Source organism: Aethalodelphis obliquidens, unplaced genomic scaffold, assembly GCF_003676395.1.
Source record: "Aethalodelphis obliquidens isolate GAN/ISIS:26980383/991018 unplaced genomic scaffold, ASM367639v1 scaffold2, whole genome shotgun sequence".
Lineage (NCBI taxonomy): Eukaryota > Metazoa > Chordata > Mammalia > Artiodactyla > Delphinidae > Aethalodelphis > Aethalodelphis obliquidens.
The window spans coordinates 48,306,462-48,330,598 of record NW_020837946.1 but is presented as its reverse complement, the minus strand read 5'-3'; the positions used below and the strand labels follow the sequence as shown (position 1 = coordinate 48,330,598).

Sequence of the window (24,137 nt, the reverse complement as noted above, 5' to 3'; positions counted from 1 at the left end):
TCAGTGTCAGTTTCCGTCTCACTTCTTTATAGGTAATGTGTTACTTTTTTTCTCAGGAAGGACTAGGATGATCAGTAGAGAGAGCTGAGTGCAGATTCTGGGCTTCGTGTTTATTGGGAAAGGATGCTTATAGGCATGTTTCCATCCAGGGTGATTTTATGGTGAATGTCTAACTAGAGGAGATGGGCCCCTCTTTCACTGCAGAAGTAGGACGTCCTTATTTTGCTGGATGAAACCCACTGGTCTAGCTATTCAGAGTCCAGTTTTTAAATTAGTCTAATAATTACATCAAGGTCCACTCCTCACTTTTCTATTTCTGCACCAGCTTGCAGATTTTCAGGATTTCCCTTTGGAATCGCCACAATTACCTCAGTGTTCTGAGCTGCCATGTTCCTTATCTGTATTTCCTGTCAATCCAATCTCATTGGCCTTATAGCCTAGATTTCTTCAAACATTCAGGACCACTTCTGTCTCATTTTCTTGGTTTAGAGAGCATTTATTATTTTTCTTAATTATGTTTTGTAATCTTATTTGATCACTGGAAAGAAAAGGAAAGAAAATATTTGCTGGATCAGACATTTTTCAACTTATTTGAAATCGCTGGTTTTCTTTAAAAACTTCATAAAATACTATATAGGTGGTTTGTTGCCCCCAATTTTGTATAATTATAAAATAGAATCCAAGCATTTTAACATAATATTCAAGACTTTCTGTACTTAAAAATAAGGCATTCCTTTTCAATATCATCTTTTCTTTATTCCTGTGATAGGTAGGATTCTATATGACCCTCAAGATTCCTGGCCCCTTATGCACACACATCTTCTCCCTGTTATTCAATCATGATTTAATCTCTGTTCTACTGTGAAGTAATTTTGCAGATGCGATTAGGATCCCAAATTAGTTGACTTTAAGATGATCTCATTAGGCTGAACCTAATCTCATAAGCCCTTTGAAAACAGTTTTCTTTGGCTTGTCTAAGAAGAAGTCATAGATGCAAACAATAAGGGGAATTTGGCATGTGAGAGGTTCTCAGTTTCGGGCTTTGAAAGTGTAGGGAGCTCTATGGCAAGGAATGCAGCAGCCTGTAATAGCTCACAGAGGTCTCTGGGTGACAGCCAGCAAGGAAACAGGTATATCAGTCCGACAACCACAAGGAGCTGAATTTTGCCAACAACAAGAATTAACTTGGAAGCAGATTTTTTCCCCATAGCCTCTGCATGAAAACTCAACTCTAACTGACACCCTGATTTCAGCTTTATCTACCCGGAGCAGAGAACACAGCCACTGTGTCTGACTTTTGACCAAAGGATCCGTAACAAACAAATGTGTATCATTTTAATCCCTTAGTCTGTGTGATTTTTTAGGCAGAAATAGAAAACTAATATTGGTACATTCTCTCACCATTCTACATTTGTTTTGATGAACTCTAAACATTTCTTCTGTGTCTTCATGTCTTTGTTTCTGACTGAAAACTACCTGTAACATCCTTTCTTCTATATCTTAAAGTTTTTTGTTCATTGTTTTGGGTTTTTTTTGTTTTGTTTTTGACAATTATCCAAAGCTTACTTACAATTCTTCATAAATTCTTTTTGGGAAACATGGTATCTCCCTATTCTGAAAAAATATTACTTTGTATCTCATATATGATATATTTTATTCTGCCAAATTTTATATTGCTGAGAGCAGGAGGCATTCCTTTGTCCACACTTTGCTTGCATAGCACTTTCAATAGTGTCTTATGCCTAGAAAGTAAGCAAACTATATTGTTAAGTTAAATTGTGACCCTCCAGGGACAAACACTGTAACAAGCTAAACACTCCTTCAAATAGATGAAAGACTTTAATAGAAAATATCATATTGTTGACTCTAAAATAAATGAATGATGATAGAGATTTAGGCTTTCAGATTCAAATTATCAGAGGTTTCGTCATCTAAATAATAAAACAGCAATATTATATCATATAATTATATAACATTTTGTAGTTTGAAAAACATTATCATGTTTATTATTTTGATTTTCTAAAAAATTGTAAAAGGTAGGAAGTTCATATTTAATTGCTGAGGACACAAACTTTTTTATAATATGATTTATAAAGTTACACAGATAACTGTTAATGAATCATATACTCCCAATCTATCTTGTAACTTAAATCTAATCTTTCCCTAAAACATCCTGTACTCCCCTGTTATGGTAAGTTTCTGCTAGAAAATAATTATTTCTTAGGTACTGTATTAATTTTCTATTGCTGCTGTAACAAATTACTATAAATTTAGTGGCTTAAAACAACACAAATTTATCTTACATTTCTGAATGTCAGGAGTCCTGAAAGCAAGGTGTCAGCAGGGCTGTGTTTCTTCTGGAGGCTATGGGAGAGAATCAATTTTCTTGCCTTTTCCAGCTTTAAGAAGCTGCCTTCATTCTTTGGCTCATAACCCCTTCCCTCATCTTCAAAGTCAGCAACAGTATAGCATCTTTAAATTTCTCCCTTTCTCTCTCTCTCTCCCCCTCCCTCTCTGTTACCTCTGCTTCTGTCATCACATCTCCTCTGACTCTGACTCTCCTGCTCCCTCTTTAATTTATAAGGATGCTTGTGATCACATCTGGCCCTACCTGGCTGATCCAGGAACATATCCCCCCAGCCAGGGTCCTTAGGTTAAGGACATTTGCAAAGTCCCTTTGCCATACAAGGTAATATATTTGCAGCTTCTGGGGATTAAGACATAAACACTTTAGGGGAACCAGTTTTCTTTCTCTCACATATACCTTTGCTTAGAACTCTAAGAGAGTTATATCAATAGGTTTTATCTAGTATTAAGATTAGCAGACTTTAGAAAGACAGTTCTTTACTAAAACCACTAAATTTAAACAGTTTCACATGTTATAATTAAAGAGAAACTTAGTAGAAAACTATAGAAAATTTACTTTATTGAATGAACTTTGTTTACCTAGTGTAATTCATGTTTCTAATAAATAGCTCTTCACAGTTTTTCCATCATGGCAGAAAATTGGGTTACAAACAGAATGCAAATTGCCACTCTTTTGTTTGAATTTAAAGTGAATATTTTTTTTTTAAGATTTTTTTGATGTGGACCATTTTTAAAGTCTTTATTGAATTTGCTACAATACTGCTTCTGTTTCACGTTTTGGTTTTTTGGCCACGAGGCATGTGGGATCTTAGCTCCCCAACCAGGGATTGAACCCTCACCCCCTGCATTGGAAGGCGAGATCTTAACCACTAGACTGCCAAGGAAGTCCCTAAAGTGAATATTTTTAAATAGATACTCAATAAAAGAGGTCAGATTAGCATCGGAGTCATAAAAATAAAGGTAAAAAACATCACTTGCCTTTGTTCTATAACTGAGCAAGTTTACAGCTAATTTTAGTTTTTGGAGGTGAAATGTCATCACCGTTTTTTTTCTTACTTATAATTCTATAATTTGAAAATTTTATATGATAATTCCTTTGGAAAATGCTCAAACTGATTAAAATATAAACTGCTATCTTTTAATTAGAGATTTTTAGAACTCATCTGTGAACAATTAAATACTGTTCTATCACCACAAGTCTGTTTTCAACAGAAAACATCAGTGAAGTAATACTGGCTCAATCCCAGATGGTTTCATTAAGAAAATGTAGCAAAACTACCAGCTAAATTAAGATGAAAAATTAAATGCTTTATAGGTAGTTACTGAGAGCATTTATTTATTTATAATGATTTATATGGATAGGCAACAGAAAATATTATATGCATTTTAAAAATAATTTTATTTTTAATTTCTTAGAATCTACCTGTATGGATCATTGCTGCAAAAATATATATAAGAATCAAATTGACAAATGAAATATGATGTTGATTTTCTAAAATATAAGGTATAAAGTGCATTCTAAAATGTTTTCCAGCCCTCAGAAATTATTTAGTATCTGTATGTTACACAAGTGAAATGCATCATATTTATTAATAAAGCATATTTATTTACACATTAATATGTGTAAACTGGCTTAAATCAAAATGTTTCTGATATTTATTTCTTTACACAATTATGCCTCTTGATTAATTAGCATTTTTGAAAAAGAGGTTTTTTTGTCTAGGCTTACAAGATAAAGTAGCCTCTGAGTCAGTGAATTCACTCTCAAGTGGGATGTGTATACAATACATAAGCTTCTACCTTTTAACTTTTGGGTTAGAATAAGGAAGAGAAAGAAACCGATATTTACTGAGTAGAAGGAAGTATATGTGCTTTAAATCATTGTTTTCTTCCCCATTTTACAAATGGGGGAAGGATCACTAAGGATCACACAGACAGCAAATGGTGGAGTCAAATTTCATCTCTTGAAGTGTTCCCAAATTCATAATTTGTCCATTATAAACACTGTCTTCCTATAGGTTTAATTTTAATGACATAAGTTTTTAGTGGAAACTAATGTCAACATATTACCATGGAGTGTAGAATTTGGGAAATTTTCTGGATATACCTTCAATTCCAGTTTTATTCGGGATAGTAATATACAAAAATACTGAAAATCTAGCCTCCTGGAGATATCCCACATATTCCTGAGGACAAAGTGGCAGGAAAGAAAGTCCCTAAAATATGTCTGTAGCTCTTAGGAGTCTTCTGAAAACCACTAAGAAATATCTATAGTTATTAGGTTACATACTATTATAGGCATTTTAAATTACACTGGCCATAGGCCAGTAAAAAGCAATTCTTTGGAATGCACAATACTTGTTTATTAAAAAGAGAGAAAGAAAACAATGTAGTAGTTTTAATGTCAATGATTTTAAATAGATCAGATTCAACTAAATGTGTAGCCAAAAACATTTTTATTTTATGTCTATTATTACTTTCTCACATCTTTTGCCCCTCATACTTCTACATTCTCCCAACTGGCAATTTTGCTTGAGGGTCTCAAAACTAACTCATTTTGTTTTAACTAATTAAAGAAAATCTTGGATAAAATGCTGATTATAATAGAAAATATGAGAAAAATCAATGCATATTTTACTTTTTAAGGTGGAACTCACATAAAATTCACCATAGTAAAGTGAGTCATTCAGTGGCATTTAATACATTCACAATGTTGTGAAACTACCATTTCTATCTAGCTCCACAACATTTTCATCACCCAGAAAGAAACCCCATACCCTTTATAGAGTCACTCCCCATTTCTCCCTACACGAACCCAAAGCCACTCTGCTTTCTATATCTACTGATTTTGCTATTCTAAATATTTCATATAAATGGAATCATACAATATGTGACCTTTTATGTCTGGCTTATTTCACTTAGCATAATATTTTTGAAGTACATCTATGTTGCACTTTCCTTTTCATGGCTGAATAATATTCCATTGTATGGATATACCATAATTTGTCCATTTATTATTGATGGACACTTGGATTGTTTTCATCTTTGGGCTATTGCAAATAGTGCTTCTATGTTCATTTGTGTACAAGTATTTGTTTGAATATTTGTTTTCAAACACTTTGGGTATATACCTAGGAATGGAATTGCTAGGTTATATGGTAGTTATATGTTTAATTTTTGAGCATCTGCCAAACTATGTTCAATAACAGCTGTCCATTTTACATTGCCAACAGCAATTAACATGAGTTCCAAGTTCTCCATATCCTTGCCAACATATGTTATTTTCCTTTAAAAAAATTAGCCATCCTAGTAAGTATGAAATGGCATCTCATTGTACTAAGCATACTTTCTTTTCCCTGTTTGCCATTTGTATATCTTCTTTGGAGAAATGTCTGTTCAAACATTTTGTCCATTTTAAAAATTTGGTTGTTGAAATTTTACAGTTATTACAAAATATTGGCTATATGTGTTGTACAATACATCTTTGAGCCTATCTTACACCCAATAGTTTGTGCCTTCCATTCCCCGCACCCTATATCGCCCCTCCACTGCTCCCCACTGGTAACCACTAATTTGTTCTCTATATCTATTAGTCTTCTTTTTTGTTATATTCACTAGTTTGTTGTATTTTTAGATTCCACATATAATTGGATACTTGACTCTTATAAGATATTTTATTTGCAGATATTTTATCCTATACTGTAGGTTATCTTTTCACTTACTCTGATGCACACAATTATTTAATTTTAATGAATTCCCATTTACCTATTTTTTTCTTTTGTTGCTCATGCTTTTGGTGTCATATGCAAAAACCATTGCCAAATCTGTGGTTGTGAAGATTTAGCCCTATGATTCCCTTTAGAGTTTTGTGGATTTAGCTTTTCTATTTAGTTTTTGATCCATATTGAACTAATTTTTATTAGTGTTGGGTGTCTGACATCATTCTTTTGCAAACTTAGCTTTTGTTGTATTGAAAACTCTGCCCTGATATACCTTTGTGCCTTACCCTTCATGTAGTTATTGTTATAAATTACATTTTTGTACATTGTATGCACAATGCATAGATGTATAATGATACATTTACGTTTTAAATCACATAGGAGTAAAAGAGGAGCTACAAAGTAAAATACAGTAATACTGACTTTTATATTTACCTATGGAGTTACCTTTACCAGTGTACTTTATTTCTTTGTATGGCTTCAGGTTACTCTCAAGTGTCCTTTAATTTTAGCCTGAAGGGCTCCCTTTAGCATTTCTTATAAGACAAGTCTACTGGCAACAACTCCTTTAGCTTTTATTTATTTGGTAATATCTTAATTTTACTCTTTGTTTCTGAAATACAGTTTTGCCAGTTATAGTATTCTTGATTGACAGTTTGTTTTTTCCCCAGTTAGGTAGGAAAGACAAGGGTGAATTAAAGTGCCACAAAGCTCTCCTACTGTGTTTAAGTCATCTTTACCTTGATTCAGCAATTGCTTGGTTGCTATAAACAGTTGGTTATTTTCCAGAGTTTTGACAAGTTGATTCTGATAATTTTTACTTATTTTTTTGTTTCTATGGAGGGTCAGGTTCTTGGAACTCTCTACTCTGTCATTTTCACGGACATCACACAATAATAGTTTCTAAACATTTGATATCTTCATGTAGCCATGTAACTTTAGATTCCCAACATCACATTCCTGTAATGTTTCTTCTGATGATCTAATTGTGGCCAGTGCTCATTTCTGGTTTCATAGATCCCTCCCCTTCAGACTCCCCAAGCTGATTTCATCCCAAATGCTCAAATATCACATTTATGTTTGCTCTTCTGGCTCTTGGCTGCCTGTGTCAAGATCTCCATGTTCTCAAGGTGTGAAGCAGAATTCCAGCAGCCTCCAGGATGAAGGTCTGCATCATCACCATGCCCAGCTCTGGTCTCAGTGCCTAGAGGACACAGCATACCTTGACTTGGCCCTTCCTGCCACATGTGCATCTCTGAATGATTATTCAACATTAGAATCCACTTAGAAAGTTATAGGCCAGCATCACACACCAGGTTTTTTTCTCTCCAGCAGGAGTTCTTACGTTCCCACAGCAGTTCAGGGGCTCTTTCCCTTGGCATTTCAAGTTACAATTTAGTTACCAAGAGACGAGATCACATGGATGGATGTGGGAGCCACTGTGGCTTAGAAGTTTGTCTTATTTCACAAATAGGAGCAATTATATCTTGCAAAATGTTCTGTGGGTATAACTTCTATGGTCCTGGCAAGGGACAAACCTAGTTTGCACTCAGGGAAGTCACCAGTTAGGGCTTCCCACCAAGTATTAATAAATCCTTCACACTCTTCCCAACCCAAATGCAGTTTGCGAAAGAGGAGTTATTTTCAATCATAAGCAAAATTGCCTAATAACACAACTAATATTCCATCTTTATTACATGCCTAAGAAACAGCTGTAAGTTACACCAAGGTTAAATTACTCTATAGAGAAGATGTTTGCTAACCCATTACTCATTATTTCATTACATATACATGATAAATCATTCATAATTACATATATAAAGATAATTTTGAGAGAGAAAAAGAATATATCTATTTCTATATAATGTGATATTATATTTCTCATAGACTTTGACTACTATTGTCCCTATATTTTATTTTCCCACTATACTTATGCCAAAAAGATGATTAAAATATTAACCAACCCACAATCATTCCATGTTGTTAAAGATCATGTGTGAAAAAATTCACCAGATTTATTTTATCCTTTTGTATTGGCTATAAGGATTTACTTATACATGTTTAGAGAGCTTGGAAGTATTTGGAACAGTCTAGTTATTTATTAAGCCATAAATATGAATGTGTGATAGGAAGAGCCATACAATGGTAATTTTTGTTTCAGTTTTAAAATATATCTAATTTTTATATTTCAAATTGAAATTTAAAGATCTCTTCTCAAAGTAAAACATGCTAGTGAGAAAAAAATGGCAAAATACCATATAATGGAAAACAAAAGTATAATTCTTCTGATTTTTACCTTACGAAGAGAAATATTCATTGACATTTGTGTATTTTCTAGCATTTTTAGTCTATTTCTATAGATGCAGATACATTTAATTATATTATAAAGTTATTAGCATGCTATTTTTAAAACTAGCATTATAATACAACAATATTCCTAATATTTTAAACTCTTAGCATTATTGGTAGTAGCTGCATAGTATTTTCTTATAAAATTGAACCATAATTCTTAACTATTCTTCACTTTAGGCCACTCAAGTTGTTTGTATATTTTTTAAAATAAAAGTGTCAATATTTCTTAGACGCAAGTTTCCATTGCTTTCCCTGTATACCAAAGATCTTAGTGAGATTTTTGTTAGCAAATTTTCAAAACTTCCTATTGTATGAGGAAGTTAATCACTGCCATCCTGTGCCAATTCAATTTGAGAAGCATTCATGAGCACTTAAAATGCATGAGACACTTCTCATCCAGCACTTAAGAAAATGAACTGAATGGTTGGAAAATCAGTTTTAGACATAACACATACAGATTGCAAAGACTTTTATATTAGAACTAGAATGAGACTTTTGTCCACAAAGAGAAACTTGAGTTAATGGAATCTAAAGAATGAGAGGCCTTGGGGAAAGATATTGTTCAGATCTGATATGCCATTAAGAGATTAGATGCTTTTAAAGCTGCCAAGAGAAAAGTCCAAATGATACACATTCATGATAGTAATGGGAAAAGAAATTTAAAAAAGAATCTTCCACAGATTCACTCAGCATAAAGCCATTGATTAAATAATGACTAGAAGGAAATTACACATTGAAGTGTGATACCATTCACTTGAATAACAACCTTCCCTGAAGAAATATATTTGCTAACATTCTAATAGAACCCAGTGCATATTGTCTTCCAAGAGAGTTAAATTGATTCAAGAAATAGAGATGGTGATTTAGTTGTAATTCTTTGAAGGTATTGCTCTATGTAAGATAGAAAGCATACTTAGATTTTTCAAAAATCACTGAAAGCAATTCTTGATAGAAACAACTATTGGGAATTTAAAGGAAATTTTTAGCCTGTGGAAACAGTAATAGTGAGTAACATATTAACTTACTAAGATATATGAAAATAGGAACAGAAGTATTGGACCAATTCAAAGGAGTAATGGATTTACTTGTAGTAGAGAAAACATTTAAGAAGGTAATTATTATTAATGTTCTAAATACATATTTTATTTAGTAAAAACTAACTCCATCTTAAAAGATGACATTGAAAGCATCAATCTTAGGATGCAAAAACTAGAAGGGACTTTATACATCATCAGCATCTTCATCTGAGGAAACAAAGGTCTAAGAATTTGATATTAATTATCCAGTCACACATCTAGTAAGTAGGTATATAAGCCAAGATTACATTCAGCAGCAAATAAAAGTAAACTCAGATAAAGTTGGCTTTTATTTATTTTTTTCCAAACTACATAGGTAATCAGTCCTAGAATAATGCAGTCATTCAATGATGCTATTGGGAATGGGGATCTTTTCATTTTTTGCTCTGCTATCTTTAGCATCTAGGCCTTCTCTGCCAAGCTGACAACCTTACAATTGAAAGATGGTTGCTTCCCACCTAAGACTCCCAATTACACATGGGTAAGAAATGAAAAACATGGTTAAAAAAACATAAAGAATTTTTCTTTAATGAGGTTTATTTTTTTGTAGGCATATCCTCCTCAGAGGCACCTGCTTACAATTCAATTAGTGAGGCCTGTGTCACATATCCACTCTTATTACAGGGAGGCTGAAATTTTTATCATTTTAATTGAATATCTTCCTGCCCGCCCCACCTCCCCCCAAACTGGAATTCTACTAATGAATTAGAAGGATGTAATTGATAATGTGAAGGCAATTTGCATTGTTCAACACAAACATCATAACTAGATACCCATCTTCTGGTGAAAACCTGTATTAATCAGAGTTCTCCAGAGAAACAGAGATAATAGAATATTTATTTATCTATTTATCTGTCTATCAATCTGTCTATCTCTCTATCTGTTGACTTGTTTTCAAGAATTGGCTCACACATTGTAGGAGCTGACAAGTCCAAAATCTGCAGGGCAGACTGCCAGTTTGGAAACCCAAGAAAGAGTTGATGTTGCAGTCTCAAGTCCAAAGGCTGTCTGGAGGTATAATTCTTTTTTCCTGGGGGACTTGTCTCATCTGTTAAGGCCTTCAACAGATTGAATGAGGCCCACCCACATTATGGAGAGTAATCTGCTTTACTAGGATTTAAGGAGTAAACCTGCTTACTCATCTGATTTAGTCTCATCTAAAAATGATCTTAGATGAGATTAGTATCTAAAATCTACTGATTTAAATATTAGTCTCATCTAAAAAATTCCTTTACAGTGACCTGTAGTCTGGTGTTTGACCAAATATCTGGGTATTGTGGCCTAGGCAAGTTGACACATACAGTTGACCATTATAAGTCTGTCTCTTATCAGTTTGCCATGCATAGATATCTCCTTAAACTATACTTGATCTCCAAAAAAGACAACAACAGGCAATATGCTTCCTAACATGATACAACTATCCTCTATACAACTGAAAATGCACTGACTTGCTCCCCAGAAAAGGATACAAAGTTGTTGCGTGATGTTCACTCTTCTCCTTGATATCCTGCCACTTAAATACTATGATGTAAATTCAACACATCGTATATGATAAGAGATTAAGAGACGAAAGAAAATATATATATATATTTTTTCATAATTAAATGAGGAAGAAATACCCATGACAATTACAGTTCTCATTTCTATAACTAGTCGTGGTCATAGTTGGTATTTATAACTGCTTTATTCCGCTACTCATTCCCTTTGCCTTCAGCAAGCACCTTATCTGGTCATGGTTCTTTCCATGATGGAGTGACTCAAACCTTCATTCCTGAGGGGTCTGGGCCATTAGTAATACTGCTTGAATTGGGTGTAGTGTTTCCATCGACTTTAATCACAGGGCATGATAACTCTAAGAGACACCAAAGGGATCTCCTGTATTCCAGACATAATCTTCCTTACCTCCACTGTGGCTACCAGTTCATTGTTTCCTTGGTAATTAGAATCAATTGTCTCATCTAGCACAGTACCTCCCTTCATTGCCTGTTGATACAGTGGCATAAGAAGCCCAAAGCAGCAAGGTAGCAGATATAACTTCCGACTCAGTGGAATACTTGATGTGTCTCCTGGTGGAATTGTTCTGCAATTTGGAACTAAGACTTCTAGTTCAGAAAAGCATAAGGTTGTGGGTACAGAAAGCAAAAATTTTGCTAGTGGACCACTAGGGGTAATACTGAGTGGTGCCACCTCAATTTCCACCCCTGTATGTTTGAACCCTTCAATCCTGGTTATGAGAAAAATAGCATCATATACTGGACACTAATTCAGAGCATATACAGCCTCCTAGAGAACATTGCTCCAGCCCTGCTAGGTATTGCCACCTAGTTGAAGATATAACTGAGTCTTCCAAAGGTCATTCTACCATTCTATCAAACCAGCTACTTCAGGACGATGGAGAACATGGTAAGACCAGTGAATTCCATGAGAATGGGCCCATTTCCACATTTTTATTTTTTTGCTGTGAAGTGAGTTCCTTGATCAGAACAATGATCATAAATGTGGAGTATCATGATGGTAGAAATGGCATTGGGTAAGTCCATAGATTGTAGTTTTGATAGAAGTGTTGCATGAAAGGAAGTTAAGTTCACATCCAGAGTAAAGGTCTATTGCAGGAAGAACAAAACACTGCCTTTTTTTTTTTTTTTTTCAAGGAAGCTGTCCATCGTAATCAACCTGCCACCAGGCAATGGCTGATCACACCTGGGAATGGTGTCATACTGGGGGCTCAGTGTTGATTTCTGTTGCTGGCAGATTGGGCACTCAGAGAGTAGTCCTGGCTGACAATCAGTAGGAAGCTGCAGCTCTCAATCCTACAACCAGAAGGAAATAAACTCTACCAACAACCTTAGGGAGCTTGTGAGATGATTTTTTCCAAGACAAGCCTCCAGATGAGAAAACATCCTGGCTAACACGTTGACTGAGCAAAGAACAGGCATACTGACTTACAGAAACTGTGAGATAATAATGTGTGCTGTTGAAAGCTGCTAAGTTTATGGTAATTTGTTAAACAGAAATAGAAAATAAGCCTAATAGAAAAACTTACCTAATCACTCTATTTGAAATTGCTATCCCTCCCCTTACTTCCTGCACCCTCAGCTTAAGTTCATTTCATCCACAGCACTTTTCACTACCTACTATACTATACAACTTATTTACATGTTTTAATGTCCATTTCTCTCAACTATGGTGAAAATTTCATGAAACAGAGATTTTTCCTCCTTTGTCACAGATATATCAACTGTGCTTAGAATAACAGCTGACAAGTAATGGACACTCAAGGAGTACTGGCTGAAAGACAAATGAAAATCTGTATCACATCCCAATAAGCCTGTCCTAAAGAGTTAGAAAGCTTGAATAACATATAGAAGAGTAAATATAGGAGATAAGTCACAGGAAGTGTTCCTGGAAATCCTGATTCCAGTCCGGTTCTACCACTTGTACACAACTCTGAACAAGTCTAAAACTTGCTTAACTTCAGTTTTGTCATCTCTGAGTATGGACGATAATGCTAGACCTGTTTGCTCACATGCTTATTTTCAGAGTCAAAGTAATGTATATAATATTGCTTAATAAATTTTAAGGAACAATATTAATTCTAAATGAAGAAATACAGGTGGCCAATATATATGTAAAAATATTTCTGCTTCCTAGTAAACAAATGAATTATAGGCAAAACATTAATGATATATTATGTATTGACTGCCAATTAAACAAATTTAGTAGGGATGCTACCCAATATTGTGTATATTCCCAATATACTGTTGCGAAGAGTGAAATGATGGTATAAAGCTGTGAATAGCAGTTCGGAAAACATCAAAAAAGTGCATGTTTATCTTTTATTCTAGCAGTTTTTCTTGTAGGAACCTGCCTTTTGGATGTAATTAGACTAGACAGGTGTACAATATATAGATATAAGAATGTTCATAAAAGTTTTGTTTGCAACTGTAAAACAATGTAATTTACCTAAATGTTTAAACACAAACTGATGTGTTATTTAAATGGTATCTTTCTCACTCTCTCTCTTTTTCTCTATCTCTCTTTCTCACATTGAATAAACCTTTGCCACTGTCTTAACACCGCCATTAACCTGAGGCTAGGATCATTATAACTTTCCCAACCATCCAACTCAATGGGTTTTCCTGAGACCATATCTGAGGATTAATGACCTGTGTTGCCCTTGTGACATTCTGTTTCTCTATAGACTAAGAGAAGTAAATCAGTGGGAAAGTAGAGTAGACCCTCTGAAATGGTATCATAACCAAATAATATTGATTCTTTGTTTTTTCATTCCTTATTGCATATTTTCAAAGTGTACATTGAATTATATGTGAGCGTACATTATAATTTGTTTTGTAATGCAGTAGCTAGGCCACACAATTTCCTTTTAACATACTTTTAATTTTCTAATTCTTGCTGACTGTCATTCTTATCTTGACATTTATCACTAAGGATTTCTTTTGAGTGATTCTCAGTAAATTGAGGAAGCTTTTGAAATAGCATTGATATTTCCATAAGCCTCACAGGTATTATCTTGTATATTCATGTGTGGAACTTAAGTTTTCTTTCCATTTGGCATTCTCAAAAGAATTTACTTGGTTTCTATTTTTTGTCTTTCAAAATTACTCTACTTGATATAAAATATGATGAAGGACTTATTTTTCTGCAGAAAAATGCAAGAAAGTATATAAAGACTGATAAATTTTATCCTAAAACTGACCAGAGTATTTGACCAGGCTTATAACCTCTGCAACTAAATAGTTCCTAAATGTTAGTCAAGTTTATTTACCTTGGTATCTGGAAGTCTGTCACTGAGATAAGAAAATTATGTGTACATAGAGGGAGATTGAGATCAATAGGAACACTTGAATGTAGTTTGGTGCTCCTTGACAACCTCTACAAGACTGAAACAACATTTGCATTCTTCACTTTGCTGTATACCTGAAACTAACACAACATTGTAAGTTGACTATACTCCAATAAAATTTAAAAAAAATAAGTAAATGTACACAGTTCCCTAAATCATCATTTAGGGGCCGATTCCAGCCATATCAATCACTCGGTTATATCACAGATAATACAACACTACTGGCATTTGATAATTGACAGACTCCTTGCTTTTTAACTATTATGTCAGTGGAAATGGATTAGGTCAAATCATAATGGTTAATTTGAAACAGTAAATAGTGAAATTCTTGGCGTTTCATATACTTGCTTTAGAAAAGCTTAGCTTTTTGTTAGAAGCACTGTACTTTTAACTTGCATATATATGCATATTTATATAATAGAAATTAACATTTATTCTAAAAATTTTATTAAAAATAGTCAAGTCTTTCTTTCTTGATTGTTGTCTCCAGTTACCCAAAGAATCTAGTAGGAAAAAAAATTATGTCTGCTTCTTAAAATATCACTATTTATAAATAGAATTTTTAAAAAATCTTTGAACGTTAGTTCTTTTATTGGTATTGCAACTTTCTCGCTTTATTTTACTTGGCACTTTGATTCTTTTAAATGTTTATTTTAGAGAACTAATCTTCTACTTTCTTTCAAATCCTCTGTTAGCATCCTCCTCCTAACCCAAACCCTCTCTTGATTGAATATCTGTTTCTTAACAGTGGTAGGTGGTATTTCTCAGTAAAGGTAATGCATATCCTTTAGGTCACTCAATTATGCGCATCCAATAAATCACTAATTTTACTTTTCCTCTCCACTGCAACTCCCTTAGAAAAGGCTTTTATTGTTTCTTACCTGGTTCATTGTGATATTCTATTTATTGGTTGCTTTGTCTTTAATCTTGTTCTATGGCAAAGTTTCATGCATACTGATGCCAAAAGAATCTTAATAAAATAAAAGTCCTACTGTGGTACTGCATTGTTTAACTCCTTCAATGTTTCCTACAGTCACATTTAGTCATATGATAGACAGGGTTCCCCATGATTTGGTTGGACCCCATAATTCATCAATTCTCCTTACTTCCACAAATACACTCTGCTCTAGCCATCCTTCATTACATCGTGTATTTTTCTTTTAGAGTATGCATGCTTTTATTTCTATGTTTATACAAAAGAGTTTTCTTTTCCCCCAAATATCCTCTCACTTCCAACATCCAACCCTTCTTCTTCATGCTCTTTTATATCCTTTAAGACCCAGATCAGATGTGACTTTCCCCAGGTAGCCTACCTGGGGATTGTTGGGGCACCCCTGTTCTGTCCTCGTATGGCACAATAAGAATACCTCAACCACTGATTGCCATTATCTCTTCCTGTGTGTCTTTTCTCCCTATTTCTGTAAAATGCATATAAACATACACTCACACACACTTGCCCACACATATAGTCATAGACACAGAGACACACACCAGATAAAAGTAAAAACATTTTCTTTACTCTCTGAAAAATATCCCAGCCATTTAACAGAATGACCATTGCTGGTGATCAATAAATTGTTGAATGAGTCTTGATATGACTTCAAGATTTTAGGAAATACAGATGACCAAGACTATGAATATTTAAAATCTAGAATTAAAACTTTCTTGCCATAGTATCTCTAATTCTACATATTTTTAATAACAAATAATTTAATATGTATTATAAAATTGTAGCTACATTTGTTATGATGCAATGATATATGTCAAAACTTTACTTTCTATGAAATACTAGTACAATTTAGCTATTTATGACATGGGTTATCTTTTATTTAAATTCAACTCTAAATAAACTCCTTCACAAATATGTCAATGTAAATGATCTCAAAATATCTTTGTGCTATGTTAAAATAAATATTCTAGAGTAATCTCATACATATATATGCATATATATGTATATATACCTTATATAAATCCCATTAATTAAAGTATAAGAGATTATTTGAAGTTTAAGTTATGGTTCTATGTAAGAGAAATTGAGCAGACACAATCTAGGTTGACCAAGAATCTAATATTATTTCATTAGCATGACTTTTTCTTTGGCCGCACTGCACAGCTTGTGGGATCTTAGTTCCCTGACCAGATATTGAACCCGAGCCCTTGGCAGTGAAAGCATAGAGTCCTAACCACTGGACCACCAGGGAATTCCCTAGCATAACTATTTTTGAAGTAGGAAAATACTTAATTTGGAGGATCTAAGTGATTCTACATAAATCAACAAATATTTACTGAGTAGGTCTTTTATAGATCAGGCATTGTTCTAAGACCCTGGCATACATCAGTGTATATACATAAGGCATTTATTAAGATTTTGTTCAACCACTTCATAAAAATGTGATTAGTATATGTTTTATTCTTGTAAAGCCCTATTCTAAGACTGATGTATCACGATTGCATAACAACATGAGCTCCATGAGAAAAAAACAGTACTTTAATCATTTTTAATGACTATATACTGTCTCTGTGAAAGACTATAGTGAAAATACTTGGGGCATGGGACCACTTTGGGGTATCTTAAATCATGCTACATACATGGCTATTTATCAATTCTATTCAAGTTGACATGTTCTTTTTCTGGCCTTCAGCCCCCAAACTGAGCTCCTTTGATACAGATGAAACATATGCTCAATATAAAAAGAATTTACACAAAGACACTTAATTTTCTTCCCAGATCTTGAATTACTTGGGAAATATGCCTGGTATTTGAGGGGAGGGATTATTTTAAATCACATTAGTAGAGGGTATTTGCCTTATGGATTAACATAAGACATTTACTCTTAAAAAATATGAAAAGGATCAGACACCTTTCTAATATAGAGCACATCAAAATATGATGGAATTTATCGTATATAACTGAAATACACAAGCTTAATTGAATTTATTTAAAAATTAGGGGTTTATAAGACTCCAACACTTCGTCTAAATTAGGTAGAGAAACTTGGCAGGAAACAATCAATAAGTAAAGAAGAAATTTTTCCTTTCCAATTTACCAGGGTATAGGTATATCTTTTGATACAGTGTAATAACATGTTTTGGCATTTTTTACAAGCCAAAAGTGCAAGAAAATATTTTGTTAGAAGTGGATGGTCACAAATGCTGTATTTTCCTTAGATGAGATCAAAGATAATGTACTGGAAAATTCCAACAACAACAATAGTAACTTTGACATTGCCATAGACCTAAATACTGTTAATTACTTTTGTATTTTTTAATAGAGACTCAAAGAACTAAAACAAAGGGAATTTGCTCGAAATGTAGCATCTAAATCCAGGAAAGATGAAAGAAAACAGGAAAAGGCACTCCAACGCCTGCACAAGCTGGCCGAGCTAAGAAAGGAAACTGTATGGTGAGTCTACAGTAAAATGTTAAGTTTTCTTAAAACATGACAACAACAAAAAAGGAACTGAATAAAGGGCACAAATCTATCTATTTCTGTACCCAGAATAAGATGCTCACATTTTCATGGCTTTCTGTGGGCAGTAAACAGTAAATTGAATTTGAGTTTTATGCAAACACCTGTTTAATGCACATTTCAATAAAAAGCCAAATTACTATAATTTTAGTTTGTAAAAAAATTAATTTTACATTATTCTTCTCTTTAAGCTATCTTAGTTGAATGCTATTCTATTTCTTGGTGAAATTCAAAACATTTGATTGAAGAAGAGACCAAAGCACCATCTCGTAGACTTTGTTATAAATGGAGTTTTAGGAGGAACTTATTTTTTCATTGAAAATTTGGAGAACTTTTATTTGCAATGATCTTTAGAACACATATGGAGTGAAAAAGAGAGGTTCCTTGCTCCATATGTATTCTTAATATATAAAGGTCAGGAAGGCCCTATGCATGTCAGAGGTAGGTTGAAATTAGTTTCACTGTGAATGAACTCTAACTGGACTATTAAAACTTTACAACTCTTACACTTTGACCTGCTTCTAACAGAGAGCAGCTATAAGGTTATAAATCAGAACTTAAAAATTCAGGCCAGGGCAATGTTATGAAAAGACAGCCACCCTTAGGGTACCCCCCCCCATTAAATAGGCCTCTCTGATTATTGTTTAAAACAAAGCTATTTTATGCCAAATTTATTTTATACAGAATAATGTTAGGGGGTATTGACATATCAAAATAGTGTTTGAGATGTCAGCTTTAGAAAAGTCAAAATAAAATTCAAATATATCTTGAATCCTATAGTGAACTGTTAATATCAAACATAACCTCTGTTGAATTATACCAACCAGATAGTTTTATTCTGTGTAGTAAAAAATGAAAAATTATATAAGTGCAAATTTACATTTCATATTATCTCGGACCTGTGTAATTTAATTCATTTGCAAATGTAAAGTCTAATATATTAAGAGAAGTAGAGCTGATAATAAGATATGTACAAAAGAAGCAAAACTTCTTATCTAAATTACTTTTCTTCACATACATAAATATTTCACATTACACTGCTCCCCCAGACACATGATTTTCCCAGTAATTTGGTGCCTCTAAAGAGGTGTAAATTAAGTAGTGTTGCTTCTTAATACCAAACAAGGTAATAAAACAGTCCACTGTGTTAGATATTGAAGAAATTATTCGATTAAAAAAATTTGGACAATTTATAACTTCTGAGAAACTAACTTTTTAGAAAAGCATGGAAAATTCTGCATAGCGTAATTCTTTTGGGGTAAAGATGATACTTAGGTAGTTCTTTGTTTATGTGCTGGACAGTATCATTCTTTTAATAAGAGCTCACTATTTATGGTATACTGTAATTCCAAATAAATGGAAACCACATCGTAAGTATAGTTTTTTCCTATATTTACTCTATATAATGATATAATGGATAACTTCAGGATAATTTTTAAATATTAAGAACAGCCATTCCAAAAGACTCAGAGCTCTCATTGAGCATATCACCTGGCCTGTGGTAGATGCTCAGTGAACACTGGTTGAATTGAATTGTTGAACTGAATTCCCAGCCCTGCTTACATCATGACTGAGAGTTTTTCTTTAACTTCCTTCATATTCTCCATATAGGATCAATGATGTTGGGTATTTGTGAATTAAAAGTAATTTTATTTTAGAGAGTTCCATATTCTAAAATGTCACTGAAGAGGCCATGGGGGTAAAAAAATTCTTGGTCTGGAAACACTGGCTGAGAGCATAGAAATGTCTTTGACCGTTGCTGTTAATAGCTATAAAAGTAACTTCAAGACATCATCTCCAAGTTATCCCAAACAATATCCAATAACTAAATTAAACTGTAGTTCTATGGAAGGCAATTGCACTACATGAAAGTAGTTATCTTACAAAGATTTTAAAACTTGAAAAAAATCTTACGCTGACATTTCTAAGTTGTAAGTGTTTGAGTATTTTTCCTCAAGTGTCCTTTATGAAAACACACTTTTGTTTCTTTTTGTAGTGCTCCTGGAAGTGGTCCTATGTTCAAGTCAACAACTGTTACTGTGAGGGAAAATTGTAATGAAATTTCCCAAAGAGTTGTGGTGGATTCAGTTAATAACCAGGAAGATTTCAAATGTACTTTGATTCATAGCCAAGAGAATGCTAAAGGTGTTACCACTGTTGCTACAGATCCAGAAAGCGTGAAAAGTTATACCGCCAAAAAGAGCCAACTTGGAGATCAAGCCCAGGGGATTCACAGGCACAAAATTGGCTTTTCTTTTGCATTTCCAAAGAAAGCATCCGTGAAGCTGGAGTCCTCAGCTGCAGCCTTCTCTGAATACAATGATGATGCCTCTGTGGAAAAAGGATTTAGCAGAAAAAGTAGATTTGTCCCCGGTGCTTGTCATCTTCAACTCTCTTCACCAACAGATGTGCTTTTGAGTTCTGAGGAGAAAGCTAATTCTTTTCATCCACCAGAAGGAAGGGGCACTGACAAAGAAACTGCTCAAACTCAAGAGATGAAAGAAGTTTCTAGTGAAAAAGATACATTACTATTACCTCCATTTTGCCAGTTTCAACTCCCTTCATCATCTGATGCAGATAATTGTCAAAATTCAGTCCCTTTGGCAGATCAAATTCCACTGGAAGATGTTATTATTAATGAAGACATACCTGTAAGTGGTAACACTTCTGACTTGCTAGGAAATAAATCCATAGTTCTTGATATGGCTAATGACTGTTTGTCTTTGCAAGCTACCATAGAAGAAAGAGTTAAGGACAATGATGCATCCACGACTGAAGCTGAATATAAAAATCACAGCCCTGACATGTTGGCCCCTTTAAATTCTGAAGAGGATAATATAACCCTACATAAAAAAATGGATTTATATAAAAGACCATGTGAGCCATTTGTACCCGTACTTAACAAAGATGGATCCACAGTTCTTCAGTGGCCATCAGAAATGCTGATTTACACAACTACTCAACCATCAGTTTCCTATAGCTGTAATCCTCTCTGTTTTGACTTCAAGTCCACTAAATTAAACAACAATCTAGATAAAAATAAGCTGCCCTTAAATGATCTTTCTTCTCATCAGAAGGGAGAAGACATTTGCAAGAGACCAGTTTTAGATTGCAAGGACGCATCTGTGACAGGACTTACTGATCATGAAATTGGAGGTAGCAGAAATGGATATACCCAAGTCACTCCTCTTTTTGCTGATGATACGCTCTCCAATAGCTGTGATTCCGGAAAAAATGAGAGTATGAGTCAGAGGTATAAAAATATTTCCTGTAGGATCAGAAAAACAAAAAAATATACTTTTACTAAAAATCAGATAAAACAGGATGTTCTTGGTGGCAAATACAACAAAATAAGATTGAAAGATACTAACGAACTCTGGTTCCATAAAAGTGGAAGAAAGAAAAAAAGAAGAAAGTTATGTCACCATAATTATGGAAAGAAAACCAAAGAATCAGAAACGTATTTCAAAATGGAAAGAGAAAATAGTTACACTGATAAAACTAGGAAAAATCTACTGGAAACAATTTCAGAAAAACAGTATTTAGCTACAGAGCAATTATTAGACTCACAGCAATTACCTGATAAAAGGCCCAAATCAGCATCCATATACTTAAGTGAAAATGAAGAATTGTGTAAAACCCAGAACACTGAATACAATAAGAATATTATCAGTTCTAAAAACCACTGTAAAAAGAGCTCAGTTGTTTTAAATGGACAATCCAATTCAACAATGATACATTCTGTGAAACATAATTTAACATACTCCAGAACTTACTGTAGTTGGAAAGCCAAAACGTCCAGCTGTAGTCAAGATCACAGATGCCTAGTTCTTCAAAATGAAATGAAATGCATGAGTCAGAACCAGGCAGTTAAAAGAGGTTATAATTCTCTCATTAATGAATCAGAAAGATGCCATCAAAAACGTAGACAACATTCATATTCTTATTCTTCAGATGAAAGTTTAGATCAACAGAATTATCTACCAGAAGAATTTTTGAGGCCACCCCATGCTTCTGCTCCTTGTAAACCTAAAAGGAAATGGAGGAGAAAAAGTAGATTCCACACCAGTTTTGAAGCTTTGGAACTCAAAGAGAAGACAGATTATCCCAGGAAAGGTAATTCTTTCTTACATCACCCGGATGAAATAATAAGTGAAGACAGAAAAGAGGAAATAAAACCACAAGAAACTGCAAATGTCAAAAGGAACTCAGAACAAATGGACCAAGTAGAAAATAAACTGTCCTTGCCCGCTAACAGTCCCCTTCCTTCTGAAACCAATGGTGAAACTGAGCAGGTCGTAATGGAGACCACTTCTGGTGAACTGTCAGAGATTTCCAATGAACCCACCACTTCAGTCTACATAGCTAGTGCCCCAACAAAAGAAGAAATGGACAGTACCTTGCTTGAACACAAAGAAAGAAGTGAAAATACAAATATTAATGAGAAGCAAATTCCTTTCAAGATGCCTAGTATTGAAAGGAACTTTAGACAGTCACAACCTAAATCATACCTTTGTCATTATGAACTGGCTGAGGCCCTTCCACAAGGAAAGATGAATGAGGCATCAACTGAGTGGCTGTGTTTTAATTCAGGAATCCTTAATGCACAACCACCATTACCATTCAAAGAAGCACATGTCAGTGGCCATACCTTTGTAACAACGGAGCAGATCCTGGCTCCGTTAGCTTTACCAGAACAAGCATTATTGATTCCAATAGAAAACCATGACAAGTTCAAAAATCTACCATGTGAAGTCTACCAGCACATCATTCCGCCGAGCATGCTGGCCAACAAGGTCAAATTCACTTTTCCTCCAGCTGCCCTCCCACCCCCTAGCACACCTCTGCAGCCTTTGCCTTTGCAGCAGCCCTTGTGTTCTACCTCTGTAACCGCTATCCACCATACTGTTTTGCAGCAGCATGCAGCAGCTGCTGCAGCCGCAGCAGCAGCTGCAGCTGCAGGAACCTTTAAAGTGCTTCAACCGCACCAACAGTTTCTGTCCCAAGTCCCAGCTCTCACCAGAACATCGTTACCTCAGATCTCAGTAGGACAAGTAGGACCAAGGCTTTGTCCTGGGAATCAGCCAACTTTTGTTGCTTCTCCTCAGATGCCAATCATTCCAGCTTCAGTTCTTCATCCTAGCCATCTGGCTTTCTCACCTTTACCCCATGCACTCTTTCCTTCACTGCTGTCCCCCCACCCATCGGTCATCCCGCTGCAGCCCCTCTTCTAGTCATCACTATGAAAGGGAAAGAAAATATTCATGTGAAAACTATTGCTCTACATGTTAATGCTCATCTAAGTGGATAATTGCCTATTTAAATGGTGGAAATAAACTAGGCAAAATATGGCCTCATTGATATGAAATCATTTACTGTAAGTGTAATGATGCAAATAAATTCTTAAGTTTCTGATATATAATATTAGTAAGGCACTGAATAGTTTGAAAATCAATATAATATATGCTGTATATTAAAATGATGTCTTAAGAGTATGTATAATGTATATAAAATATATTTATAGTACTGTAATTTATGTTGTAAAGTATGCTCTTTGTTTTTTTTTAACCTTTGTGTATTTGCACCTATTTAATGTTTAGACAAAGCTGATGGCACTATGTTTTGTACCATGTTCCTTGAAACTGTAAATTCAGTGAAAAAAATCTCTCTTGCAATAAATTTTTGTTAAATATTTAAGTAAATCAAACCCTTGTTTTTAGTTGGTTTTCACTATTTTGAGACTGTATAGTAACAATAGATTTTGAATTTATATTGTTTCTTCTGTTTATTGGCATCTCTGAACCTCAGAGGATCAGCAAAATATCTTTGGCGCTCTGTCAATACTTAAACTGTAATACTATCTTTCAGAATAAGTTTAAGTCCGTTTGCTTTTCTGTTTGTCATAATGTTGCTTATACTCAAAGTTTACTATGTTTCATGAACACTTGGCCCTCTAGATAATAAACCATGGAAATTCTCGTTAAAGTAATGTTAGCATTTGGTGCAGTGGGGGGGGCGAATAACTACAAAACGTGCAAAGTATTTAGTGTCGTTCCGGGAACTATTAAACAGTACTAGTAGGTAAGAAATAGCAAGTAACCAATATAAGTTCTTATAACATTTTTGTATGTCAAAATTATCAAATGTATTGTGTTTATTTTCAATTGTTGTGGAGAATATACATATATAAGAATGTTGGCATGGATTAAGGAATAGGTTTAATTAATCACTAACCATTATATAACATCTTGGGAAGAATGGCATAAATACAATCTGGATATACTCTTAAT

General features: G+C 34.1%; 1 protein-coding gene across 1 annotated transcript in view; it reads left to right on the top strand.

Moving 5' to 3' along the window:
- Positions 1-23,549, top strand: part of ZNF804A (zinc finger protein 804A) — a 313,788-nt gene extending 290,239 nt beyond the window's left edge. The window contains exons 3-4 of the mRNA XM_027126426.1: positions 17,651-17,781; positions 19,844-23,549. Of these exons, the coding sequence (XP_026982227.1) occupies positions 17,651-17,781; positions 19,844-23,081 (3,369 nt within the window). The 3' untranslated portion in view covers positions 23,082-23,549. The remainder of the gene's footprint in view (positions 1-17,650; positions 17,782-19,843) is intronic.
- The last annotated feature ends 588 nt before the right edge of the window (positions 23,550-24,137 follow it).